The sequence below is a fragment of the Emys orbicularis genome, chromosome 6, assembly GCF_028017835.1.
Source record: "Emys orbicularis isolate rEmyOrb1 chromosome 6, rEmyOrb1.hap1, whole genome shotgun sequence".
NCBI classification, from domain to species: domain Eukaryota; kingdom Metazoa; phylum Chordata; order Testudines; family Emydidae; genus Emys; species Emys orbicularis.
The window spans coordinates 129,235,958-129,258,648 of NC_088688.1; the positions used below are offsets into that span (position 1 = coordinate 129,235,958).

The window sequence follows — 22,691 nt, forward strand, 5'->3', positions numbered from 1 at the left end:
TAGTTGGCTTACACTTTCATTTCCTTGCTTTTAGTGGTTTTGTTCCATGTATGTAATGTCGGCCGCAACTTTAACTGCTTCACAGTGAAGTTTTTTGTACATTATAAAAATTAAGGTCCGGGTTGCTTCAGCCAACTCCCATGGGAAAACTCCAGCCACTAACCAGAGTCCCTTTTTCCTTGCTAGGCCTTCTCCAACTACATTCACAGACTCACAGGGAGCTGAACTCTTCTCTCTTTGAGAGCTTCCTTCTCCCCAGCCTCCTCAAGTCCTCTGAAAACCAATCCTTCTATAGCAGCAGCTGCAATTGAGCCCAGCTGGTCTGCTTTTTCCCTCTCCTTGGCTCCCTATTAATCCTTTCTCTACCGTCATAATGCACAGTTTGTTTATACTCCTTCACTGTCCTTATAAGTTAATGCTTAGCCAAGCTGTGCATATTGGGGTTGATTTTGACGGCATAAAGACCATTTAGAAATTCAACTCCCATTGAAGGTCAGTGGAAGTTGGCCACCTGATTTCTTTAGACTCCTTTGACAATTCCAGCCATTTAGTTCTTTTCCGATTTCTTTATATGTCAGCACTTCCATCCCCTTAATTATTGTGTTGCTTTTCTCTGTATCCCATTCAGTTTTTCTGTAGCTTTCTATTACTTAGGTGCCTAGAACAGAACACAGCATTCCAGCTTTGGCAGCAATATAGACACGTACCAAGGAAGTGTTATTTATGACATGATACTTCTGCATATATAGCTCAAAATTACATTAGCATTTCCTGCTGCCATATCCCATTGCAATCTCATATCTAGCTGTCTGCTATCATCCCTCAATCTCTTTCAGCATTATTGCTTTTCAGGTTTTTCTTTCTGAAGTAATATCTGTATTTCTTATTATTTTTCTCCATATGCATTTTCGTCTCGCTTTATCTCCTAACTCCCCTGTAGTCCCTACTGTCCAAGCTTTCCATGTTCCTTTTTACTATCTGTTTATGTTCACTGGTGTTTGAAACACTTCCCAAATTATCCCCTGTAATTTAAATATAATGCTGTTTACTCCCTCTTCCAGATCATAAATGAACATTAGGTAATATATGTAGTTCCAGTACTCCAGTCATTGGAAAGCTAGATCTCATGGCAAATTGCTTAAGATTTGTGTATGAATGTTAACAAGTAAATTCTTTCACAGGAGTGTAGTGAATGTACTCATTCTTTTGGTTTTCAGATGTTTCTATTCAGGAGAGCTTTCGACTCTATTTAAGTTCCATGCCTAGTGAAACCTTTCCTGTCACTGTCCTTCAGAACTCTGTCAAGGTAATATATCTGGAAATACCCCTAAGCAAAATGAACAATGCAAGGACGAAATAAATTGTTTACGGAGTATCTCAAATCAAATGTCTAATCTGTAGTTTCTAATTAATCAAAATCCAAAAAGCATATTATACAAGTTGGAATGTTTGTATCTTTTGCTCTTATATTTAGGATGGTCATACACGTCATTTTCTTTAAAAACACTAAATGGGATCAGCTGACAATCAGCAATCCAACCAGTGTAAACTCAAGGTTTTTATTATTTAAGGTGTCCAAAGTTCTGATGAGCCAAACTGAGTCCAAAATCCATAGTCTCTTCTCCACTGTGGCACCTGTAAATACAACATATTCAGCAACCACCACCAAAACCACGCCATCAGAGGGAGTGTGATATTTCAAGAGAATGCAGAATGAAACAGGAAAGGACCCACCTCTGCCCTGCAGAGCTCTTTATAGACAATTTTGATCCTGCATGCACCAATTCTGTTGCCAAGTGGCTGCAACTTTATCAGCTCTTGAAACTAAGTCCTGTGTCCTCACCCCAATTTTGTGGTTCAATTGGTCTCTGGTTTCCATCTCAATCTGTCCATTAACCCGCCAGTATATTATTCAGCTTCATTGGCATCCAGGGAAGTCATGCTCCATGCCTTAGACATCCAGAGGGCCTGAAGTTATTATCTATATAGGGCCATATATATCTCCAAGTCCTTCAAACTTTTTGTGGCGTATGGGGAATAAGGCCTGGGTTCAGTCCATTGCAGCTTACAGGCTGTCCAAATGGATCAGAGTATGTATACATGATTTTATGACCTGACAGGTGTTCAGACACCTGGGGATATCAGAGCATACTCAACTAGGTCCAGAACAACTTCTAAAGCATCTTTTTGCACTGTCTTCACCATCAAAATATACAAGGCTTCTCCTTGGAGTTCTAAATGTACTTTGCACAGCATTACTCCCTCAACTCGATCTCTAGAACAAATTTGGTGATAACTTTTACCTCCTCTGACCACCTTCTAAACAATTACTGCTGCTGGCTAATCTGCCAAGGGAGGGGATCGATCTATTCTTCTTCAAGTGCTTGCTCATGTCCATTCCATGTTAGGCGTGTGTGCTCGCCACATGCACCGGTGCCGAAGTTTTTCCCTCAGTGGTATCTGTAGGGGACCGGCTCTGGCACCCTCTGGAGTGGCACGCATATGCCGCGGTATAAGGTGCACCGCTGCCCCCCCTTATTCCTCCCCCCCCCGTTCCTTCTCACTGCCAATGACGGTGCTGGAACATACCTTTGCTTCGGCAAACTTTTTCTTCTCTAGAACTGTTCGTTGCGAACTTTCTTTTGTAAATAGTTATAACAATTAGTGTTAGTTCCCTTAGTGTGTTTTACTTAGTTTATAGTTATCCCAGAAGGGACTTAGGCTCGGGACGGGGCATGCTCCGGTCCCCGGGCTTTAAGAACTGCGACCGCTGTAGGAAGCCTAAGCCGGTCAGTGACCTCCACACCAGTTGTTTAAGGTGTATGGGGGAATCTCACGTCAGCGACAGGTCTCGTATCTGCAGGAACTTTAAGCCTTGCACTAAGGGTACGTCTTCACTCAAGGGGGGGGTCGATTTAAGATACGCAAATTCAGCTACGCGAATAGCGTAGCTGAATTTGACGTATCGCAGCCGACTTACCCTGCTGTAGGGACGGCGGCAAAATCGACCTCTGCGGCTTCCCGTCGACGGCGCTTACTCCCACCTTCGCTGGTGGAGTAAGAGCGTCGATTCGGGGATCGATTGTCGCGTCCCATCGGGACGCGATAAATCGATTCCCGAGAGGTCGATTTCTACCCGCCGATTCAGGCGGGTAGTGTAGACCTAGCCTAAGAAAGAGTGGGACTTCCGACTTAAAGCACTCCTTATGGAGTCGGCGCTGGAGCAGGCAAGATCGGACTGCATGGCTTTGGTGCAGAGCGCCCTGCTGGTGCCGCCATCAGACAGGCGAAATTTCACTTCCACATCTTGTCCCTCCTGGTGCCTCCCACACCGGTGACGGCAGCTCCCAAATCAAGGGGTCAGCCTGTCTTTGGACCATTCCTTTGGTCCCTGTCAGTGCGGCTCCACTTGCCACCTCAGGGAGTGTCCTGCCAGTGCTCGCCCACACAGAGCCACTGCGCCGTGGACATAGGGCTGCCTACCAGTTGGAGCCGTCGGTGCCAGTCTCCAGATTCTGGTCCTCGCTCTGCGGGGTTTTCGGTAGTATGGCATAGACCTATTGAGGCACGCTCAACCCCACGACCCCGGTACTGGGAGCGTCGTAGCCACTCCCCTTCAGTTAGATGCCACTCCAGCAAAAGCCTCCGTCGGGACTCTCGGTACCTGTCACGGGCCGACTGACATAGGTTGTCATACCAGCGTCGACGCTCAACATCGCAACATCGATCACGCTCTTGCTCCCGCTCCATGGATCAGTACCTGTCAGGAAGCGTTCGGCATAGACCGCCGGGGTACCATTGCAGATCCGTTGGACACTGGTCACCGGGATCTCGGTGCGGTGCGTGGTCGCCCGCGTACAGATCCCACTCAGAGCATGGCGGTGGACACTGCTGGGACCAAGACACCTGGTCAGCCTCGGTACAGTCCCGGTATCCGGAGCAGGGCCCTTCATCCCAGGGCTTGGAGTCGGACTAAGAGCCCCTGCAGGCAGGTCAAGGTCCTCCATTGGCGGCACCGGTCCTTCCGGTGGCACCCACAGGACTATCGTAGCCTCGGGGTCAATGGCCCATGCCATGGCACCCTTGGAACCTGTGGGGGTTCCCGCAGCCGTCCCAAGGGCATCAGTCGGTGTTAGGAGTCTCCAAAAAGCCCTCTGCCATGGTCTCCCACCCATCTGAGATGGAGGCCCTGGTGCTTGGGGGAAGAAGGTCCTGCCGAGCAGGTCACAGAGGTGGTGGCACCTGCTGCAGCCACATCCTCTTCCTCATCCCCTGATGAGGCCATCATGAGGCCCCCACCTGTGGTCCCCTGGATGATGCCAAAGCTCATCAGGAGCTTTTGAGGAGAGTAGCCTCGAACTTGGGGCTAGAAACTGAGGAGCTGGAGGAGCTCTCTGACACCTTTAACGTCCTCAGCTCAGCAGCCCCCACTAGAGTCGCGCTGCCAATTCATGAGGGGGTGGCCAAAATTACCAAAGCCCTCTGGCAGACCCCCTCATTGCTACCCCCAATTTCCAAGCGGGCGGAGCGCAAGTACTATGTGCCCACAAGAGGGTATGAGTACTTCTATACCCACCCTGCCCCAAACTCGTTAGTAGTGCCTGCAGTCAATGAGCGGGAAAGGCAGGGACAACCAGGGTGAAGAAGCTGGACTCTTTGGTGAGAAAGGTTTATTTGTCATCAAGCCTACAGTTGAGGGTAGCGAACCATCAGGCCCTCTTGGGCTGTTATGATTTTAATGTTTCCCAGAGGACCCCTGGAAAGAGTTACAGGCCATCCTGGAAGAGGGGTAGGGAGTGGTGAGGGCGGCCCTGCAGGCAGCTTCAGACGCGGCTGATTCTGCAGCACGGACCATGGTCTCGGCCATAGTAATGAGGAGGGTGGCATGGCTGCAGTCCACTCCTCGGGCTTGTCGGCTGAGGTCCAACAGTCCCTCCAGGACCTCCCATTCGATGGCCAGGCCCTGTTTGCAGAGAAAACAGACGATAAGCTGCACAGGCTAAAGGACTCGCGCACCACACTCAAGACCCTGGGCCTGTACCCTCCGGGGCAGCAAAGAAAGCGACTTAAGCCACGGCCTCCCCATCAGTAGCGCAGCCAGCCTAGTCAGGAGCCTTACCATAAGAAGGGCAAGGGTCACAAGTGCTGTCAGGGCCAGCAGCCATCTACCTCGACACAGGCTGGTGCTTCCCGCTCCCAGCAGGGGTCAAAGCGGGCATTTTGAGGGTGTGCCCAAGGGCGACATTCCAGCCACTGTCCTGGATCCTGCTCCCCTCCATTTTTCCAGCTGCCTTTCTTTTTTCCTCCCAGCCTGGGCATCTATAACTTCGGACCGTTGGGTCCTCAAAACTGTGGCGCAGGGCTATGCCCTCCAATTTGTTTCAAACCCCCCATCCCACCCTCCCTCACCACCCCGCTCCAGGGACCCCTCTCATGAGAGTCTACTGTACCAGGAGGTACAGGGCCTGCTGCAGGCAGGGGCTGTGGAAGAAGTCCCCCTAGACCTCAGGGGCAAGGGGTTCTACTCCCGTTACTTTCTGATCCCAAAGTCCAAAGGGGGCCTAAGGCCCATCCTGGACCTGCGACTCCTCAACAAGTTTCTCAAGAGGTTGAAGTTCCGCATGGTCTCCCTGCCCTCTATCCCCTCCCTGGATCCAGGAGACTGGTACGCCGCCCTCGACTTGAGGAACGCGTACTTTCATATAGCGATCTTTCAAGGACACAGTCGCTTCCTCCGCTTCATGGTGGGATCCGCATACTACCAGTTCGCAGTGCTCCCCTTCGGCCTGGCAATGGCACCGAGGGTGTTCACAAAGTGTATGTCGGTGGTGGCGGCTCACCTCAGGCATCAAGGATCTTCTCTCGCAAGACCACGGTCGCCTCCTGCACCCCAACCTCACCTCCCTCCACCTCACGTGAATGCTGCATGGTTGAACCTGGAGGAGTAAGCCTTCTCCAGGGAGGTGCAGCAGGTCTTTTGGGGAAGTAGAAAACCCACCACTAGAGCAACTTGCCTGGCGAAGTGGACAAGGTTGTCCCACTGGTTCTCCCCGACGTGCTCTTCTCTGCAGTCAATCTTGGAATACCTGCTCTTCCTGAAGAATCAGGGTCTGGCCCTCTCTTCTATCAAGGTTCATCTAGCTGCCATCTCGGCTTTTCATCCGCTGATCCAGGGTAGATCGGTGTTCTCGCACGAGATGTCCATCAGGTTCCTGAAAGGCCTCAAAAGGCTCTTCCCTCCCGTTAGAGATCCTGTCCCACAATGGGACCGCAATCTGGTTCTCTCCAGACTCACGGGTCTGCTCTTTGAACCCTTGGGCTCTTGTTCCCTTTCCCACCTATCGTGGAAGGTCGCCTTCCTTGTGGCAGTGACGTAGGCTAGGCGAGTGTGGGAGATTAAAGCCCTAACCTTGGAACCACCATATACGGTCTTCTACAAAGATAAGGTACAGTTGCAACCCATCTGGTCGTCCTGACAGAGGTGGTGTCTTCCTTCCATATCAACCAGGACATCTTCCTCCCCGTGTTTTGTCTTAAGCTGCACAAGACCAATGAGAGGCAGCGGCACTCCCTGGACGTCCGACATGCCTTGGCGTTTTACCTGGAGCATACCAAGCCCTTTTGCAGGTCAACACAGCTTTTCATCGCAACAGCAAACAGGATGAAGGGCCTTCTGGGGTCCTCTCAGAGGATCTCCAACTGGATCACTTCCTGCATCTGAACCTGTTATGAGCTGGCGCAGGTCCAACCGCCGCCTCTGGTGAAGGACCACTTGACGAGAGCACAAGTGTCCTCGGCGGGACATTTGCAGAGCTGCGACGTGGTCTTCGGTTCACACGTTCACAGCACACTATGCCATCACACAGCAGGCCAGAGATGACGCGAGGTTCAGCACAGCTATGTTACAAGCTACACGTCCATGAACTCCTACCCGCTTCCATTGGTACTGCTTGGGGTCACCTAACATGGAATGGACATGAGCAAGCACTCGAAGAAGAAAAGACAGTTACCCTTTTCCATAACTGGTGTACTTCGAGATGTGTTGCTCATGTCCATTCCATGACCCGCCCTCCTTCCCCACTGTTGGAGTTCTGGCAAGAACTCCTTCCCTTTAATAAAACTTTAGGAATGTTCTCCCTTCCCCAGTGGAACATACATTAAGAAAAAACAGAAAAAATCAGAAAGGTCCCCCACTCGCACCTTCTTCGTTGAAGCCAACACATTGATTCTATCATAGTCTGGTCCATTTGATTCTGTTCTATATAGGTTCTTATATTATATTCATCACCATAATATGTGAGCACTTTCCAGTAGTTCCGTAAGTAACCTTCATCTAATCCAGACACTCAAGACTGACACTAGCTCCTTACAAATGTAGCCTGGGACAAGAGCAAATGGAATAACCTAGCATGAACTCTGATGTCCCTCCTGATCTTTGTAACCCTAATCCATTTAAATCAAGATACTGACTACTGCTGGCTGGACAGTCTTTCTGCCCAATAAGACAGCCATCTGCTAAACTAAGATCTGGAAGCTGGAAGCTGTTGTCCAAATAAAGCAGTTAAATTGCAGTGTGTACTCCGCATAGTGAGAGCGCTTACTTTAATCACCCTTCTTGCTATGTTTATTTATTCTAATTTGTGCCTGCAAATTTTTTCCAATTTCTTTCTGCTCCAAATTTCCTTATTTTCATAACATATCTTTTCATTTCCATATATTTTCTAGGGTAAATAATCAATGTGTTCATTTGGTTAAAACCTAAAGCTTAATGTAGAAAATACAATTTACATACAGATAGCCATTCAAGTGATAACTTGACAGCTCTGCATAAAAAAATGGAGAGCAGACTTCTGTATAGAACAAGAACTGGTTATTTTTCCCAATTCAGGTAACCAATGAGCCTCCAAAAGGACTTCGTGCAAACATCAGGCGAGCATTCACAGAGATGACGACTACGTTTTTTGAAGACAATATCCTTGGCATAAATTGGAGGAAAATGATTTTTGGCATTTGCTTCTTCCATGCTATCATTCAGGTATACCTGATGATATTAGTTCAGATAGCAGAGGTACTGAGATGCCATTACAAAATTAGTTCAAGAAGTCTGTTATATTCAGAATATGTCTGATGTAATCATAACTGTAATAGCAGTATTTTGTGCAAACCTTATTTAGCCATTAATTTCCAGAAACTAGAACTGGTAAGTTATATTACTAATTAGGGCTGTCAATTAATCACAGTTAACTCACACGATTAACTCAAAAAAAAATTAATCATGATTAAAAAAATTAATCGTGATTAATCGCACTTATAACAATAGAATACCAATCAAAATTTATTAAATATTTTGGATGTTTTTCTACATTTTCAATATGAATTTCAATTACAACACAGAATTCAAAGTGCACAGTGCTCACTTTATATTATTATTTTTGATTACAAATATATGCACTGTAGAAATGATAAAAGAAATAGTATTTTTCAGTTCACCTCATACAAGTACTGTAGTGCAATCTCTTTATCGTGAAATTGTAACTTACAAATGCAGATTATTTTTCATTACATAATGGCACTCAAAAACAAAACAGTATAAAACTTTAGAGCCTACAAGTCCACTCAGTCCTACTTCTTATTCTGCTAGTCGCTAAGACAAACAAGTTTGTTTACATTGACGGGAGATATTGCTGCCTGCTTCTTATTTACAATGTCACCTGAAAGTGAGAACAGGCATTCGCACGGCATTTTGTAGCTGGTCTTGCAAGGTATTTACATGCCAGATATGCTAAACATGTGTATGCCCCTTCATTCTTCGGCCACCATTCCAGAGGGCATGCTTCCATGCTGATGATACTCGTTAAAAAAATAATGCATCAATTAAATTTGTGACTGTCCTCCTTGGGGGAGAATTGTATGTCTCCTGCTCTGTTTTACCCGCATTCTGCCATATATTTCATGTTATAGCAGTCTCAGATGATGACCCAGCACGTTAGTTTTAAGAACATTTTCACAGCAGATTTGACAAAACGCAAAGAAGGTACCGATGTGAGATTTCTAAAAATAGCTACAGCACTTGACCCAAGGTTTAAGAATCTGAAGAGCCATCCAAAATCTGAGAGGGACGAGGTGTGGAGCATGCTTTTAGAAATCTTAAAAGAGCAACACTCTGATGCGGAAACTACAGAACCCAAACCACCAAAAAAGAAAATAAACCTTCTGCTGGTGGCATCTGACTCAGATGATGAAAATGAACATGCACCAGTCCGCACTGTTTTGGATTGTTATCGAGCATAACCCGTCATCAGCATGGATGCATGTCCTCTGGAATGGTGGTTGAAGCATGAAGGGACATATGAATCTTTAGCGCATCTGGCACGTAAATATATTGCAACGCCAGCTACAACAGTGCCATGTGAACGCCTGTTCTTACTTTCAGGTGACATTGCAAACAAGAAGCAGGCAGCATTATCTCCTGCAAATTGTAACCAACCTTGTTTGTCTGAGTGATTGGCTGACCAAGAAGTAGGACTGCTTGGACTTGTAGGTTCTAAAGTTTTACACTGTTTTATTTTTGAAGGCAGGTATTTTTTTTTTACATAATTCTACATTTGTAAGTTCAGCTTTTATGATAAAGAGTTTATACTACAGTACTTGTATGAAGTGAATTGAAAAATAATTTTTTGTTTTGTTTTTTACAGTGCAAATATTTGTAATAAAAAATAAATACAAAGTGAGCACTGTACAACTTTGTATTCTGTGTTGTAATTGAAATTAATATATTTGAAAATGTAGCAAACATCCAAAAATATTTAAAATAAATGGTATTCTATTGTTGTTTAACAGCATGATTAATCGCGCGATTAATTGCGATTAATTTTTTTAATCGCTTGACAGCCCTATTACTAATGCAAAGCATCTCTTATCAGCTAAGCTAATTATAATTTAAAAGGAAAGGTCCATACAAAGCACAAGACTTCTTTTCTCCTAAAAGATTACATTAAAATGTCTGTGCCATATTAATTATATCAAATGTAAGTGTGTCTCCTGAGATTTCTTATGGATAAATATGATCAAACATTTCATTTAAGTGAAACTGTAGTTCCTCTTTACTGTGTTAGCAAACAATTCATCAGAAGAATTCTGCATGTTTTAAATTAAATGAACTCATAGACTACAGGGGGACACATGGCGGTAAGAGGAAGGAAATGTGCTGCTTTAATTATTCTGTTTTCATCCTGGTTGTTGAACGACTACACAATACTTTATTTAAATAGGCAGAGAACCAGTCCTCACTCAGTTTTCAATCAGTCACTACTTGAGCAAATTTCCATTAAAGTCAATAGACTTTTTCTTGAGAAAGGACTTCAGGGTTTGTCCTATAATGATAGGAATTTCTGATTGGATTAAACTAATAACTGAAACATTAGATTACTTTATCGTTAATGCACTAGCTAATTGCAATAGAATTGGAGGTGGGAAGACAGAAAATGGAAATTCACAAAATTTAGATACAGCTTAAATTTTGTGAATTTCCATTTTCTGACTTCCCACCTCCAATTCTATTGCAATTAGCTAGTGCATTAACGATAAAGTAAGCTAATGTTTCAGTTATTAGTTTAATCCAATCAGCTTAAATTTTGTTTCTCTTCCTAAACCTTTCAGTTTGTTTTTACTCACTCTCTACTAAAACCTCTTGGAAGCATGAAGTGAAATCTGTTTACATACCAATGTTACCCTTGCTTAGCATACGAGGTTGCTGCTGTCAGATTATTCATGAATGTTGTGTCATTTGCATTCATCTCACTTAGAGAAAAAATCACGGAATGATTTATTTTGAAAAATAATGCAGTATTTGGAATTACATGAACTGGGCAGATGGAGAGCTGTAAGATTAGACGTGTAAGATTAGAATTCTGAGACAACCTTTCCCATCTGTAATAGGGAGATTTATCTCCTAAGTGACCAGGAGCTAATCCTTTACTTTTAATGGTACTGTAAGGGGTGGGGAATGGATAGAACAGAAGCTCAGCTGACCCATTGCTGGCGGGGGGTTGCAATGTGCTCATGGCATAAGACAACTGGAAATTACTACCCTCTCCTGCCCCGAGAGCCAGGAGAAAAATATGACTTGGGGGGGAGTGTCCCTGAGGACCAGTGCCTTCAGATGCTACACATGGGTAAGGCTGCGATTTAGTTATGTAGGTCACAGAAGTCACGGAATCTGTGACTTCCAAAGACCTCCGCGACTTCAGCCAGCGCCAGCTGGGAGTGCAGGGTCCCCGGCTGCCACGGGAGGCAGGGAGGACCCCTGCAGCTCAGAGCTGTCAGCAGAAGGAGACCCTAGAGCTCCGAGCCCTCACAGGTTGTGGGGGCCCCTGGAGTTCCCAGCCCACCAGCAGCTATCCAGGCTCCCCATGTTGTCATGGATATTTTTAATAAAAGTCAGGGACAGGTCACCGGCAACAATGAAAAATTCACAAAAGCCCATGACCTGTCCCTGACTTTTATTAAAAATATCCTTGACAAAATCTTAGCCTTAGTCATGGGGCAATAAAGCTTACACATCGCCCCTTGCCAAGGTCTGTGCTAATCTAAAATTTGAAATTGCTGTCTGAAGACAACCCCACATTAACAGTACAATAGCTCTGAGCATCCTGAACAAAGTAATCTTACTCAGTTTTGCTTTTAATTTAATATTCAAGGAGAGGAAAAAGTTTGGACCTCTTGGGTGGAATATCTGCTATGAATTTAATGACAGCGATAGAGAATGTGCCTTACTGAACCTAAATCTTTACTGTCAAGAAGGAAAGATACCCTGGGATGCCCTAACTTACATAACAGGTACAGTGCTTAGATATTTTATTTTAACAGTTCCGGTATTAGCAGTTATCTACTTCTAGCATTCCTCAATAAACACAAGATATTACTAAGCTATATAGCTACGTGCAACAACGTAGCAGGTCTACGTTGATTATTTGTATAGGGCCATATTATGCTTTTACTTATAACTGTGGAACCCTACTGAAGTCAATACAATTATCAATCTTCAACTTTTATGGCATTTTAAAGTTGGAGTCTGGGTAAGGCACTAGCTAAGTGTATGTCTACACTGGAACTAGCGGTGTAATTTCTGGCTTGGGTAGTCATAGCCACGCCAGCTCTGATTGAGTTAGTGCACTAAAAATAGAAGTGTAGGAACAACAGTGTGAGTGGCGGGATGGGCTAGCTGTCCTGCTTATGGTCCAGTCTGCAACCCTAGGTACCCTCACCCATCCCGCTGCTTGTGCTGCCACAACTACACTTCTATTTTTAGCATACCTGCTCGATCAGAGCTAGCATGGGTATGTTTCCCTGAGGTGGAAACACCTTCAGCTCCAGGTTAGACATACCCATTCAAATGCTATCTACCAGACTGGCATCAAGGGCATAGGCCAAACAGCAAAAACCTGTGTGGTTTTGAAAGGTCCTAAGCTATGTCCATCCTGCAGAGTTTCTGTTGGGAAGGATCTCCCGATTGGAGAAAATTAGCAGACTTCTAACTTGATGACGCCAGTCACCTTGAACAGAGAAGTCCCAGCATTCAGAGCTATTGTGGACACGTAGGAGCATCATGCTATGACCCCTCCAATGGAAACCTGCTATCAAAGTAGCAATATCCAAACAGCTGCTTAATTACCCATAGCAACAAGATAATCATCCTGCAGATTATATCTCGTTTACTCCTTGGGCAAGAAGAAAAGAAAATTGCCAACTCTCACTTTACAGAGTCAAATACAAATGATTTAAAAATTCTTCAGCAACTGTGGAGAGCCTGATAAATCTAATCTAACCATTAGTAATCACCATTGTATAGGATAGCAAACCAAAGCCTCTGTTCAAAAGCAGTTTTTTATACTTCAGTAAATCTTTTCAGGAACACAAAGGGGCCTGATTCATCACAGTGTTACTGCAGCTTCTCATGAGTGTAACTACATTGATTTCAGTGCAGTAACAACAATGTAAAACTGGAGTAAAATAGTAGTGGGTAGGCACTTCCTCCTGAAAGTAAAACAACTTGGAACTCCGAGCTCATTGCATTCTGTACTGGTACCATGCAGTCAGCACTGATTATTAGAGAGATTAGATTATAATTTCTGGTTTTTGACAGCAAGAATTTAAGGTAATTTTTCTTCACAATTTCAGTAATGTTCCTGTTTGCTTTGCTGCTTACCTGTGCTAAGTAGATTTTAGTTTGTACAATTAGTTAGACAGGAAACAAAAATGGTAGTTTTATGAAAAAAATAATTAAAGTGACTTATGAAGGAATAAAGACGATCTTCCAAGGAGTAAAGTAAAAGAAATAGAAACACATTCACAGTGGTTTAGGCAAAACATATCTGATCCCTTATTCTAACATGTCCTTCTAGATTACCCCTGAAATGTGAAAATGCATTTCACCTATCTATTTCATGGTGGTTTATAATTTTTTACTTAATATGGCCTTTATCACAAACCCTGTAATTTGGTTGTAGTATTCCACAGTTTTAGAATTGCTTTCATAGTAGTTACTTCACAAGATAGATATGTGAACATAACAGTTAAGGGTCTCTCCTTGCCTAGGTTTTACATTTTTCCCATTAGTTACCTGTACTATACAGCAAAAAATCCTTTCCCAATGTAAATGAAAAATAGGCCCCATTATTCTGTTCTGTGTTTTGTCAAGCTGAAGATTAAAACTACTGTAAATTCTCTGAGATGAATACAAGTGCTTTCAAGCTTGCCTACTAAGTGAAGCCCTTTCTGTGGCACAAATTGCATCTGAAAGTATTCTGTCAGTTTGAGTTGTAATGATTTGTTCATTCACCCATGTATATTAAATGCTTGTTTACAGCTAATTGATTTTACTTCAGTATCAGCCTCATGGACGTTACTTCAAAGTTGTATTGGACCAAATTCCCATTATCTTAAAATTACCTTTGGTTCACTTCGTGAACATTTATTTCATATGTTTTTAAGGAGGATGTATGCAGTGTAGTTGTAGCTGTGTCAGTCCCAGGATATTAGAGGGATAAGGTGGGTGACGTAATATCTTTTATTGGACCAACTTCTGTTTAAGGTGGATGGATATTTGAACACTAGTTCTTCTGTTTTGTTTTTGTTTTTCCTGCATGCAGAATGAAATGCTGCCGGAGTTCAAGTTTCAGACCTATGAGCAAAGTCTCTCCTGCTCCATTTCTCCTCCCCCTTACTCTGCCCCTTCCTTTTTCTTTTTTGATCAAGCATAACTTAATTTTAAATGGCCAGGTTTCCTAGCACTTCTGTGTTGTTGTTTTTTTAAAGCCTGTCTCCTAAAACACCTGAAGAAAAAACATGGTACCTGTTGTTAAATGTCTATAGAGCTGTTCAGATTTGTCTTAGGAGAACTGATCAATTCAGAAACACAACATCCCTATTTATCTCCCTTCACCATAAATGTCTGGTTCTGAAAGCCTCAAACTCAACTATTGCTAGGGGAATCAATGAATTGCCAGTGCATATACAGCTGCGGAAAACTGACTGCAGAAGGTATTCTGAGCGGAAAAGGCCTAGGCCACTGAAAATGAAGTCTGTAAAGCTGCCTCCTGCTCATTCATCAACACCCTTATAAAGGGCTTGGTCTTCATTCCTTTGCAGCACAGTCCTTCAGCAGGAAGCTGCTCCAAGCACGGGCCCTAAAATAGATTAATTCTATCAAATTTCGGAAAAGGGAACCTTCTTTTTGTCTTCCTTATCTCTTCCTCCCTAATAATTCTCCTTATTTCTTGCTGTGTATCCAGTGTCTCAATTTAAGGTAAAGGCCAGGTTGCAGGATGGAATATTGGTTACCTGATTACAGTGACGATGCAAGCCCATACGGGGCCATAAGCAGGAATATTTTGGTGGGCCCCTCACCCACACACAACACATACTAATAATAGGAGACCCCTTTGAGCTGCTCGGGGCCCTAAGCAATTGCTTAAATAAATAAATTAATGGAGATATCCTATCTCCTAGAACTGCAAGGGACCTTGAAAGGTCATCAAGTCCAGCCCCCTGCCTTCACTAGCAGGACCAAGTACTAATTTTGCCCCAGATCCCTAAGTGGCCCCCTCAAGGATTGAACTCACAACCCCGGGTTTAGCAGGCCAAGGCTCAAACCACTGAGCTATCCCTCCCCCTTAATCTGCTTGTGCCTAGCGCCAGCTCTGCCTGATGACTCCTCCCCTAATTTGCCCCACGACATGAAAGTTCTTTGGATCTCCCTATGATGGCTGCTTTTCAGATCCCTCCCGTTTTGTATGTGCGGAACTGATTGTTCCTTCCTAAGTGGAGTAGTTTGCATTTGTCCTTATTGAATTTCATCCTATTTACTTCAGACCATTTCTCCAGTTTGTCCAGATCATTTTGAATTTTAATCCTGTCCTCCAAAGCACTTGCAACCCCTCCCAGGTTGGTATTGTCCACAAACTTTGTAAGTGTACTCTGTATGCCATTATCTAAATCATTGATGAAGATATTGAATAGAAATGGACCCAGAACCAATCCCTGCGGGACCCCACTCATTATGTCCTTCCAGCATGACTGTGAACCACTGATAACTACTCTCTGGGAATGTTTTTCCAACCAGTTTTGCACCCACCTTATAGTAGCTCTGTCATAACTATAAAAGGAAGGGTAACAGCTCTCTGTGTACAGTACTAAAATCCCTCCTGGTCAGAGACTCCAAAATCCTTTTACCTGTAAAGGGTTAAGAAGCTCGGGTAACCTGGCTGACACCTGACCCAGAGGACCAATGAGGGGACAAGATACTTTCAAATCTTGGGGGGGGAAAGGCTTTGGTGTGTGTCCTTTGTTTAAGGGGTTGTTCGCTCTTGGGACTGAGAGGGACCAGACATCAATCCAGGTTCTCCCCATCTTTCTAAACAAGTCTCTCTTATTTCAAAATTGTAAGTAAAAGCCAGGCAAGGCGTTTTAGATTTACTTTGTTTTTCTCAACTTGTAAATGTACCTTTTACCAGAGTGCTTATCTTGTTTGCTATACTTTGAACCTAAGACAGAGGGGATTCCTCTAAGCTCTTTAAGTTTGATTACCCTGTAAAGTTATTTTCCATACTAATTTTGCAGAGATGATTTTTACCTTTTGCTTTAATTAAAAGCCTTCTTTTTAAGAACCTGATTGATTTCTCCTTGTTTTAAGATCCAAAGGGGGTTTGGATCTGTATTCACCAGGAGTTGGTGAAAGGAAGGAGGGGGGAAGGGTCAATTTCTCCTTGTTTAAGATCCAAGCAGTTTGGATCTGTATTCACCAGGGAATTGGTGAAAGGTTTCTCAAGGCTTCCCAGGGAGGGAATTCTTAAGATGGTGGCAGCGGACCAGAGCTAAGCTGGTAGATAAGCTTAGAAGTTTTCATGCAGGCCCCTACATTTGTACCCTAAAGTTCAAAGTAGGGATACAGCCTTGACATGGTGGCACAGCGGTGGGATCGTTTTAAACCCAAAAGCCAGTAAGAGATTTTTTTTTCCTTCTAGCTGCTTGGAGAGCAGAGCTGAAGGTAGATGCATATCTTATCTCTCCTTGCCTGAAGGCAGAGGTGTTAAGTTTTTTTAACAAGGTCCTTTGTTAAGAGAAGGGTTCAATTAATGAGCAAACAACTGGTAAAGATAATTTACAAGCTGAATTGTGTTTTTTTTTTCTTTTTTACATCCTCGGAAGTAGCTAGTTAGAAACTCTCTGTTAACTCAGCAGCACTCAGCAGGAGCCTGAGCTAAATACATCCCAGTTTCAGTCAACTGCAGAGGGTGAGACCCAGCACAAGAAAACCAGGAAAATGACTACCAAAGAAGAAAAAGCTAAAGAGGAGGCCCACAAGAGAGCTATGGAGCTGAAAGAAAAAGAGATAGAGCTGAGAGACAGAGAAGAGAAAGCCAAAGAGGGGGCCCACAAGAGAGAGATGGAGCTGGAGAAAGCCAAAGAGGGGGCCCACAAGAGAGAGATGGAGCTGAGAGACAGAGAAGAAAAAGCCAAACAGGAGGCACACAAGAGAGAGATGGAGCTGGAAAAAGCCAAACAGGAGGCCCATGAAAGAGAGGAGAAAGCCAAAGAGGAGGCCCACAAGAGAGAGATGGAGCTGGAAAAAGCCAAAGAGGAGGCGAGAGAAAAAGAAAGGAAGCATGAACTGGAAGCAGCAAGTGCAAAGCAGGATGCATCAGACCATCCTAACAATTCCTCTCCAAGTACCACTTCCCATCCCAGGAAATTCCCCACCTACAAGGCAGGCGATGATACTGAGGCCTTCTTAGAAAATTTTGAAAGGGCGTGCCTTGGATACGACATCCCTCCAACCCAGTACATGGTAGAGCTGAGGCCGCAGCTCAGTGGACCCTTAGCAGAAGTGGCGGCTGAAATGCCTAAGGAACACATGAACAGTTATGAACTTTTTAAAAACAAGGCCAGACTCAGAATGGGGCTAACACCCAAGCATGCCCGTCGGCGGTTCAGAGCCCTAAGGTGGAAACCAGATGTGTCATTTACCCGGCATGCCTACCACATTGACAAAAATTGTGATGCCTGGGTATCAGGAGCAAATGTTAAATCTCTGGAAGATCTGCTTTCCCTAGTAAAAATGGAGCAGTTTTTAGAGGGTGTTCCTGAGGAAATAGAAAGGTACATCCTAGATGGGAAGCCCAAAACTGTAACCGAGGCGGGGGAGATTGGAGCCAAATGGGTGGAGGTGACAGAAAAGAAAAAAGCTAGTAGCAGTTGGAGCGAATATCAGAAGGGGCAAGCTGAAACAAAACCTTATCACCGGGGACAACCCAAGGCCCCACCCACATCCCAAGGAAAACCCCAGACGCCTTCTCACCCCACCACACCAGTCTCCAGCAACCAACATCGCCCCGGTGATACCTTAGCAGGGCGATGTTTTAAATGTAATGAACTGGGGCATATAAAGGCTCACTGCCCCAAGAACCCCAACCGATTACAGTTCATTACACCCCAATCACACCAAAGAACCCCAGACCCAGATGCCTCTCTCATACCCTCGGAGCGAAGGGAAACCTTGAGAGTGGGCGGAAAGAAGGTTATCGCTTGGAGGGACACTGGGGCACAAGTGTCAACTATTCACCAATCCCTAGTGGACCCCAAACTCATCAACCCGGAGGCTACAGTGACAATTCAACCCTTCGTGTCACAGTCTGTAACCTTGCCTACAGCCAAGTTGCATGTCCAGTACAAGGGCTGGTCAGGAATGTGGACTTTTGCAGTCTATGACAATTATCCCATTCCCATGCTACTGGGGGAAGATCTGGCCAACCATGTGAAGCTAGCCAAGAGGGTGGGAATAGTCACCCGCAGCCAGGCTAAGCAAGCTTTCACCCCCATCCCTGTTCCTGAGCCGTCCACCAGGGCCCCGTCTGTGTTACCGGAGACCCAAACACAGGTGGTGGAACCGGATCCCCTGCCAACGACTGCAACAGCCGTAGTGGATCCAATCCCAAAGACCCAGCCAAAACCAGTCCCAGAACTGGAACTGGCAACGCAACCAACACCAGAACCATTGTCAGCACTGAGTCCAGCGCTTGCAAACCCGTCTACAACTCCAATGCCAGGGGGCACCAGCGAGTCTGAACTGGTGGAAGCAGCAAATAACCCTACCCAAGAGGCTCAGCCAGAGCCTGAAATACCACATAGTGCACCAGCGGACAGCGGTTCACAGTCAATGGAAAAAGCCCCAGCACCTGCATCGCTTCCAGAGGGACCAAGCCCCAGTCCACAGTCCAAGGAGGAACTGATGTCTCCAGCATCAAGGGAACAGTTCCAGGCCGAGCAGGAAGCAGATGACAGCCTTCAAAAAGCTTGGGCAGCGGCACGGAGCACCCCACCGCCTCTCAGCTCTTCTAACCGATCCCGGTTTGTTGTAGAAAAAGGACTTTTATACAAGGAGACTCTTTCTGGTGGGCACCAGGAAGACTGTCATCCTCAAAGACAGCTGGTAGTTCCCACTAAGTATCAGGTAAAACTCTTGAGCTTAGCCCATGATCATCCCAGTGGCCATTCTGGGGTGAACAGAACCAAAGACCGGTTGGGGAAGTCCTTCCACTGGGAGGGAATGGGCAAGGACGTTGCTAATTATGTCCGGTCTTGTGAGGTGTGCCAACGAGTGGGAAAGCCCCAAGACCAGGTTAAAGCCCCTCTCCAGCCACTACCCATAATTGAGGTCCCATTTCAGCGAGTAGCTGTGGATATTCTGGGTCCTTTCCCAAAGAAGACACCCAGAGGAAAGCAGTACGTACTGACTTTCATGGATTTTGCTACCCGATGGCCGGAAGCTGTACCCTTAAGCAACACCAAGACTAAAAGTGTGTGCCAGGCATTAGCAGACATTTTTGCCAGGGTAGGGTGGCCCTCCGACATACTTACAGATTCGGGAACTAATTTCCTGGCAGGGAACATAAAAAACCTGTGGAAAGCTCATGGGGTGAATCACTTGGTTGCCACCCCTCATCACCATCAAACCAATGGTCTGGTGGAGAGGTTTAATGGAACTTTGGGGGCCATGATACGTAAATTCGTAAATGAACACTCCAATGATTGGGACCTAGTGTTGCAGCAGTTGCTTTTTGCCTACAGGGCTGTACCACATCCCAGTTTAGGGTTTTCACCATTTGAACTTGTGTATGGCCGCGAGGTTAAGGGGCCATTACAGTTGGTGAAGCAGCAATGGGAGGGGTTTACGCCTTCTCCAGGAACTAACATTCTAGACTTTGTAAGCAACCTACAAAACACCCTCCGACACTCTTTAGCCCTTGCTAAAGAAAACCTAAAGGATGCTCAGGAAGAGCAAAAGGCCTGGTATGATAAACATTCCAGAGAACGGTCCTTCAAAGTAGGAGACCAAGTCATGGTCTTAAAGGCGCTCCAGGCCCATAAAATGGAAGCGTCGTGGGAAGGACCATTCACGGTCCAGGAGCGCCTAGGAGCTGTTAACTATCTCATAGCCTCCCCCACCTCCAACATAAAGCCTAAGGTATACCATGTTAATTCTCTTAAGCCCTTTTATTCTAGAGAATTAAACGTTTGCCAGTTTACAGCCCAGGAAACTGATGACGCGGAGTGGCCTGCAGGTGTCTACTATGAAGGAAAAAGGAATGGTGGCGTGGAAGAGGTGAACCTCTCCACGACTCTGGGACGTCTGCAGCGACAGCAGATAAAGGAGCTGTGCACAAGCTTTGCACCGATTTTCTCAGCCACTCCAGGACGGACCGAACGGGCATACCACTCCATTGACACAGGTAATGCTCACCCAATTAGAACCCCACCCTACCGGGAGTCACCTCATGCCCAAGCGGCTATACAAAGGGAGATCCAGGACATGCTACAGATGGGTATAATCCGCCCCTCTACCAGTGCATGGGCATCTCCAGTGGTTCTAGTTCCCAAACCAGATGGGGAAATACGCTTTTGCGTGGACTACCGTAAGCTAAATGCTGTAACTCGTCCTGACAACTATCCAATGCCACGCACAGATGAGCTATTGGAAAAATTGGGACATGCCCAATTCATCTCTACTTTAGACTTAACCAAAGGGTACTGGCAAGTACCACTAGATGAACCCGCTAAGGAAAGGTCAGCCTTCGTCACCCAGGCAGGGGTGTATGAATTCAATGTACTCCCTTTCGGGTTGCGAAATGCACCCGCCACCTTCCAAAGACTTGTAGATGGTCTCCTAGCAGGATTGGGAGAATCTGCAGTTGCCTACCTCGATGATGTGGCCATTTTTTCTGATTCATGGACAGAACACCTGGAGCACCTGAAAAAAGTCTTCGAGCGCATCCGGCAGGCAGGACTAACTGTTAAGGCTAAAAAGTGTCAAATAGGCCAAAACAGAGTGACGTACCTGGGGCACCAGGTGGGTCAAGGAACTATAAATCCCCTACAGGCCAAAGTGGATGCTATCCAAAAGTGGCCGGTTCCAAAGTCAAAAAAACAGGTCCAATCCTTCTTAGGCTTGGCCGGATATTATAGGCGATTTGTACCACACTACAGCCAAATCGCCGCCCCGCTAACAGACCTAACCAGAAAAAAACAGCCAAATACAGTTCAGTGGACTGATAAGTGTCAAAAGGCCTTTAACCAGCTTAAGGCAACACTCATGTCTGACCCTGTGCTAAGGGCCCCAGACTTTGACAAACCGTTCCTAGTAACCACAGATGCTTCCGAGCGAGGCGTGGGAGCAGTTTTAATGCAGGAAGGACCGGATCAAAAATTCCATCCTGTCGTGTTTCTCAGCAAGAAACTGTCTGAGAGGGAAAGCCACTGGTCAATCAGCGAAAAGGAATGCTACGCCATTGTGTACGCGCTAGAAAAGCTACGCCCATATGTTTGGGGACGGCGTTTCCAACTACAAACAGACCATGCTGCGCTACAGTGGCTTCATACCGCCAAGGGAAATAACAAAAAACTTCTTCGGTGGAGTTTAGCTCTCCAAGATTTTGATTTTAAAATACAACACATTTCGGGAGCTTCTAACAAAGTGGCTGATGCACTCTCCCGGGAAAGTTTCCCAGAGTTAACTGGTTAACAATTGTTTTTAAAATGAAACATATTGTTAGTTTTTATATAATCAGTAGTATGTCTAAAGGTACGTGTGTCTTATTAACTCTGTTTTCTCCTAGAGCTCCAGGAAAGAAATCACAGCCAGTGTGGAACCAAACGTCCAACACTATCTGTGATTTGGGGGGCGTGTCATAACTATAAAAGGAAGGGTAACAGCTCTCTGTGTACAGTACTAAAATCCCTCCTGGTCAGAGCCTCCAAAATCCTTTTACCTGTAAAGGGTTAAGAAGCTCGGGTAACCTGGCTGACACCTGACCCAGAGGACCAATGAGGGGACAAGATACTTTCAAATCTTGGGGGGGGAAAGGCTTTGGTGTGTGTCCTTTGTTTAAGGGGTTGTTCGCTCTTGGGACTGAGAGGGACCAGACATCAATCCAGGTTCTCCCCATCTTTCTAAACAAGTCTCTCTTATTTCAAAATTGTAAGTAAAAGCCAGGCAAGGCGTCTTAGATTTACTTTGTTTTTCTCAACTTGTAAATGTACCTTTTACCAGAGTGCTTATCTTGTTTGCTATACTTTGAACCTAAGACGGTCTGGTCCCTCTCAGTCCCAAGAGCGAACAACCCCTTAAACAAAGGACACACACCAAAGCCTTTCCCCCCCCAAGATTTGAAAGTATCTTGTCCCCTCATTGGTCCTCTGGGTCAGGTGTCAGCCAGGTTACCCGAGCTTCTTAACCCTTTACAGGTAAAAGGATTTTGGAGTCTCTGACCAGGAGGGATTTTAGTACTGTACACAGAGAGCTGTTACCCTTCCTTTTATAGTTATGACAAGCTCAATCTAGGTTGAATTTTCCTAGTTGTTTATGAGAAGGTCACGCGAGACAGTATTAAAAGCTTTACTAAAGTCAAAATATACCACGTCTACCGCTTCCCCCCTATCCACAAGGCTTGTTACCCTATCAAAGAAAGCTATCAGGTTGGTTTGACACAATTTGTTTTTGACAAATCCATGCTGACTGTTACTTATCACCTTATTATCTTCTAGATGTTTGCAAATTGATTGCTTAATTATTTGCTCCATTATCTTTCCAGGTACAGAAGTTAAACTGACTGGTTTTTAATTCCTTGGGTTGTCCT

The 22,691-nt window shown here is 45.2% G+C and overlaps 1 protein-coding gene across 1 annotated transcript in view; it reads left to right on the forward strand.

Annotated features, from left to right (window-relative positions):
- The window catches only part of DNAH6 (dynein axonemal heavy chain 6), a 180,585-nt gene that overhangs the window by 138,815 nt on the left and 19,079 nt on the right, over positions 1–22,691 (forward strand). The window contains exons 65-67 of the mRNA XM_065405933.1: positions 1,218–1,306; positions 7,889–8,035; positions 11,700–11,838. Coding sequence (XP_065262005.1) covers positions 1,218–1,306; positions 7,889–8,035; positions 11,700–11,838 — 375 coding nt within the window. The remainder of the gene's footprint in view (positions 1–1,217; positions 1,307–7,888; positions 8,036–11,699; positions 11,839–22,691) is intronic.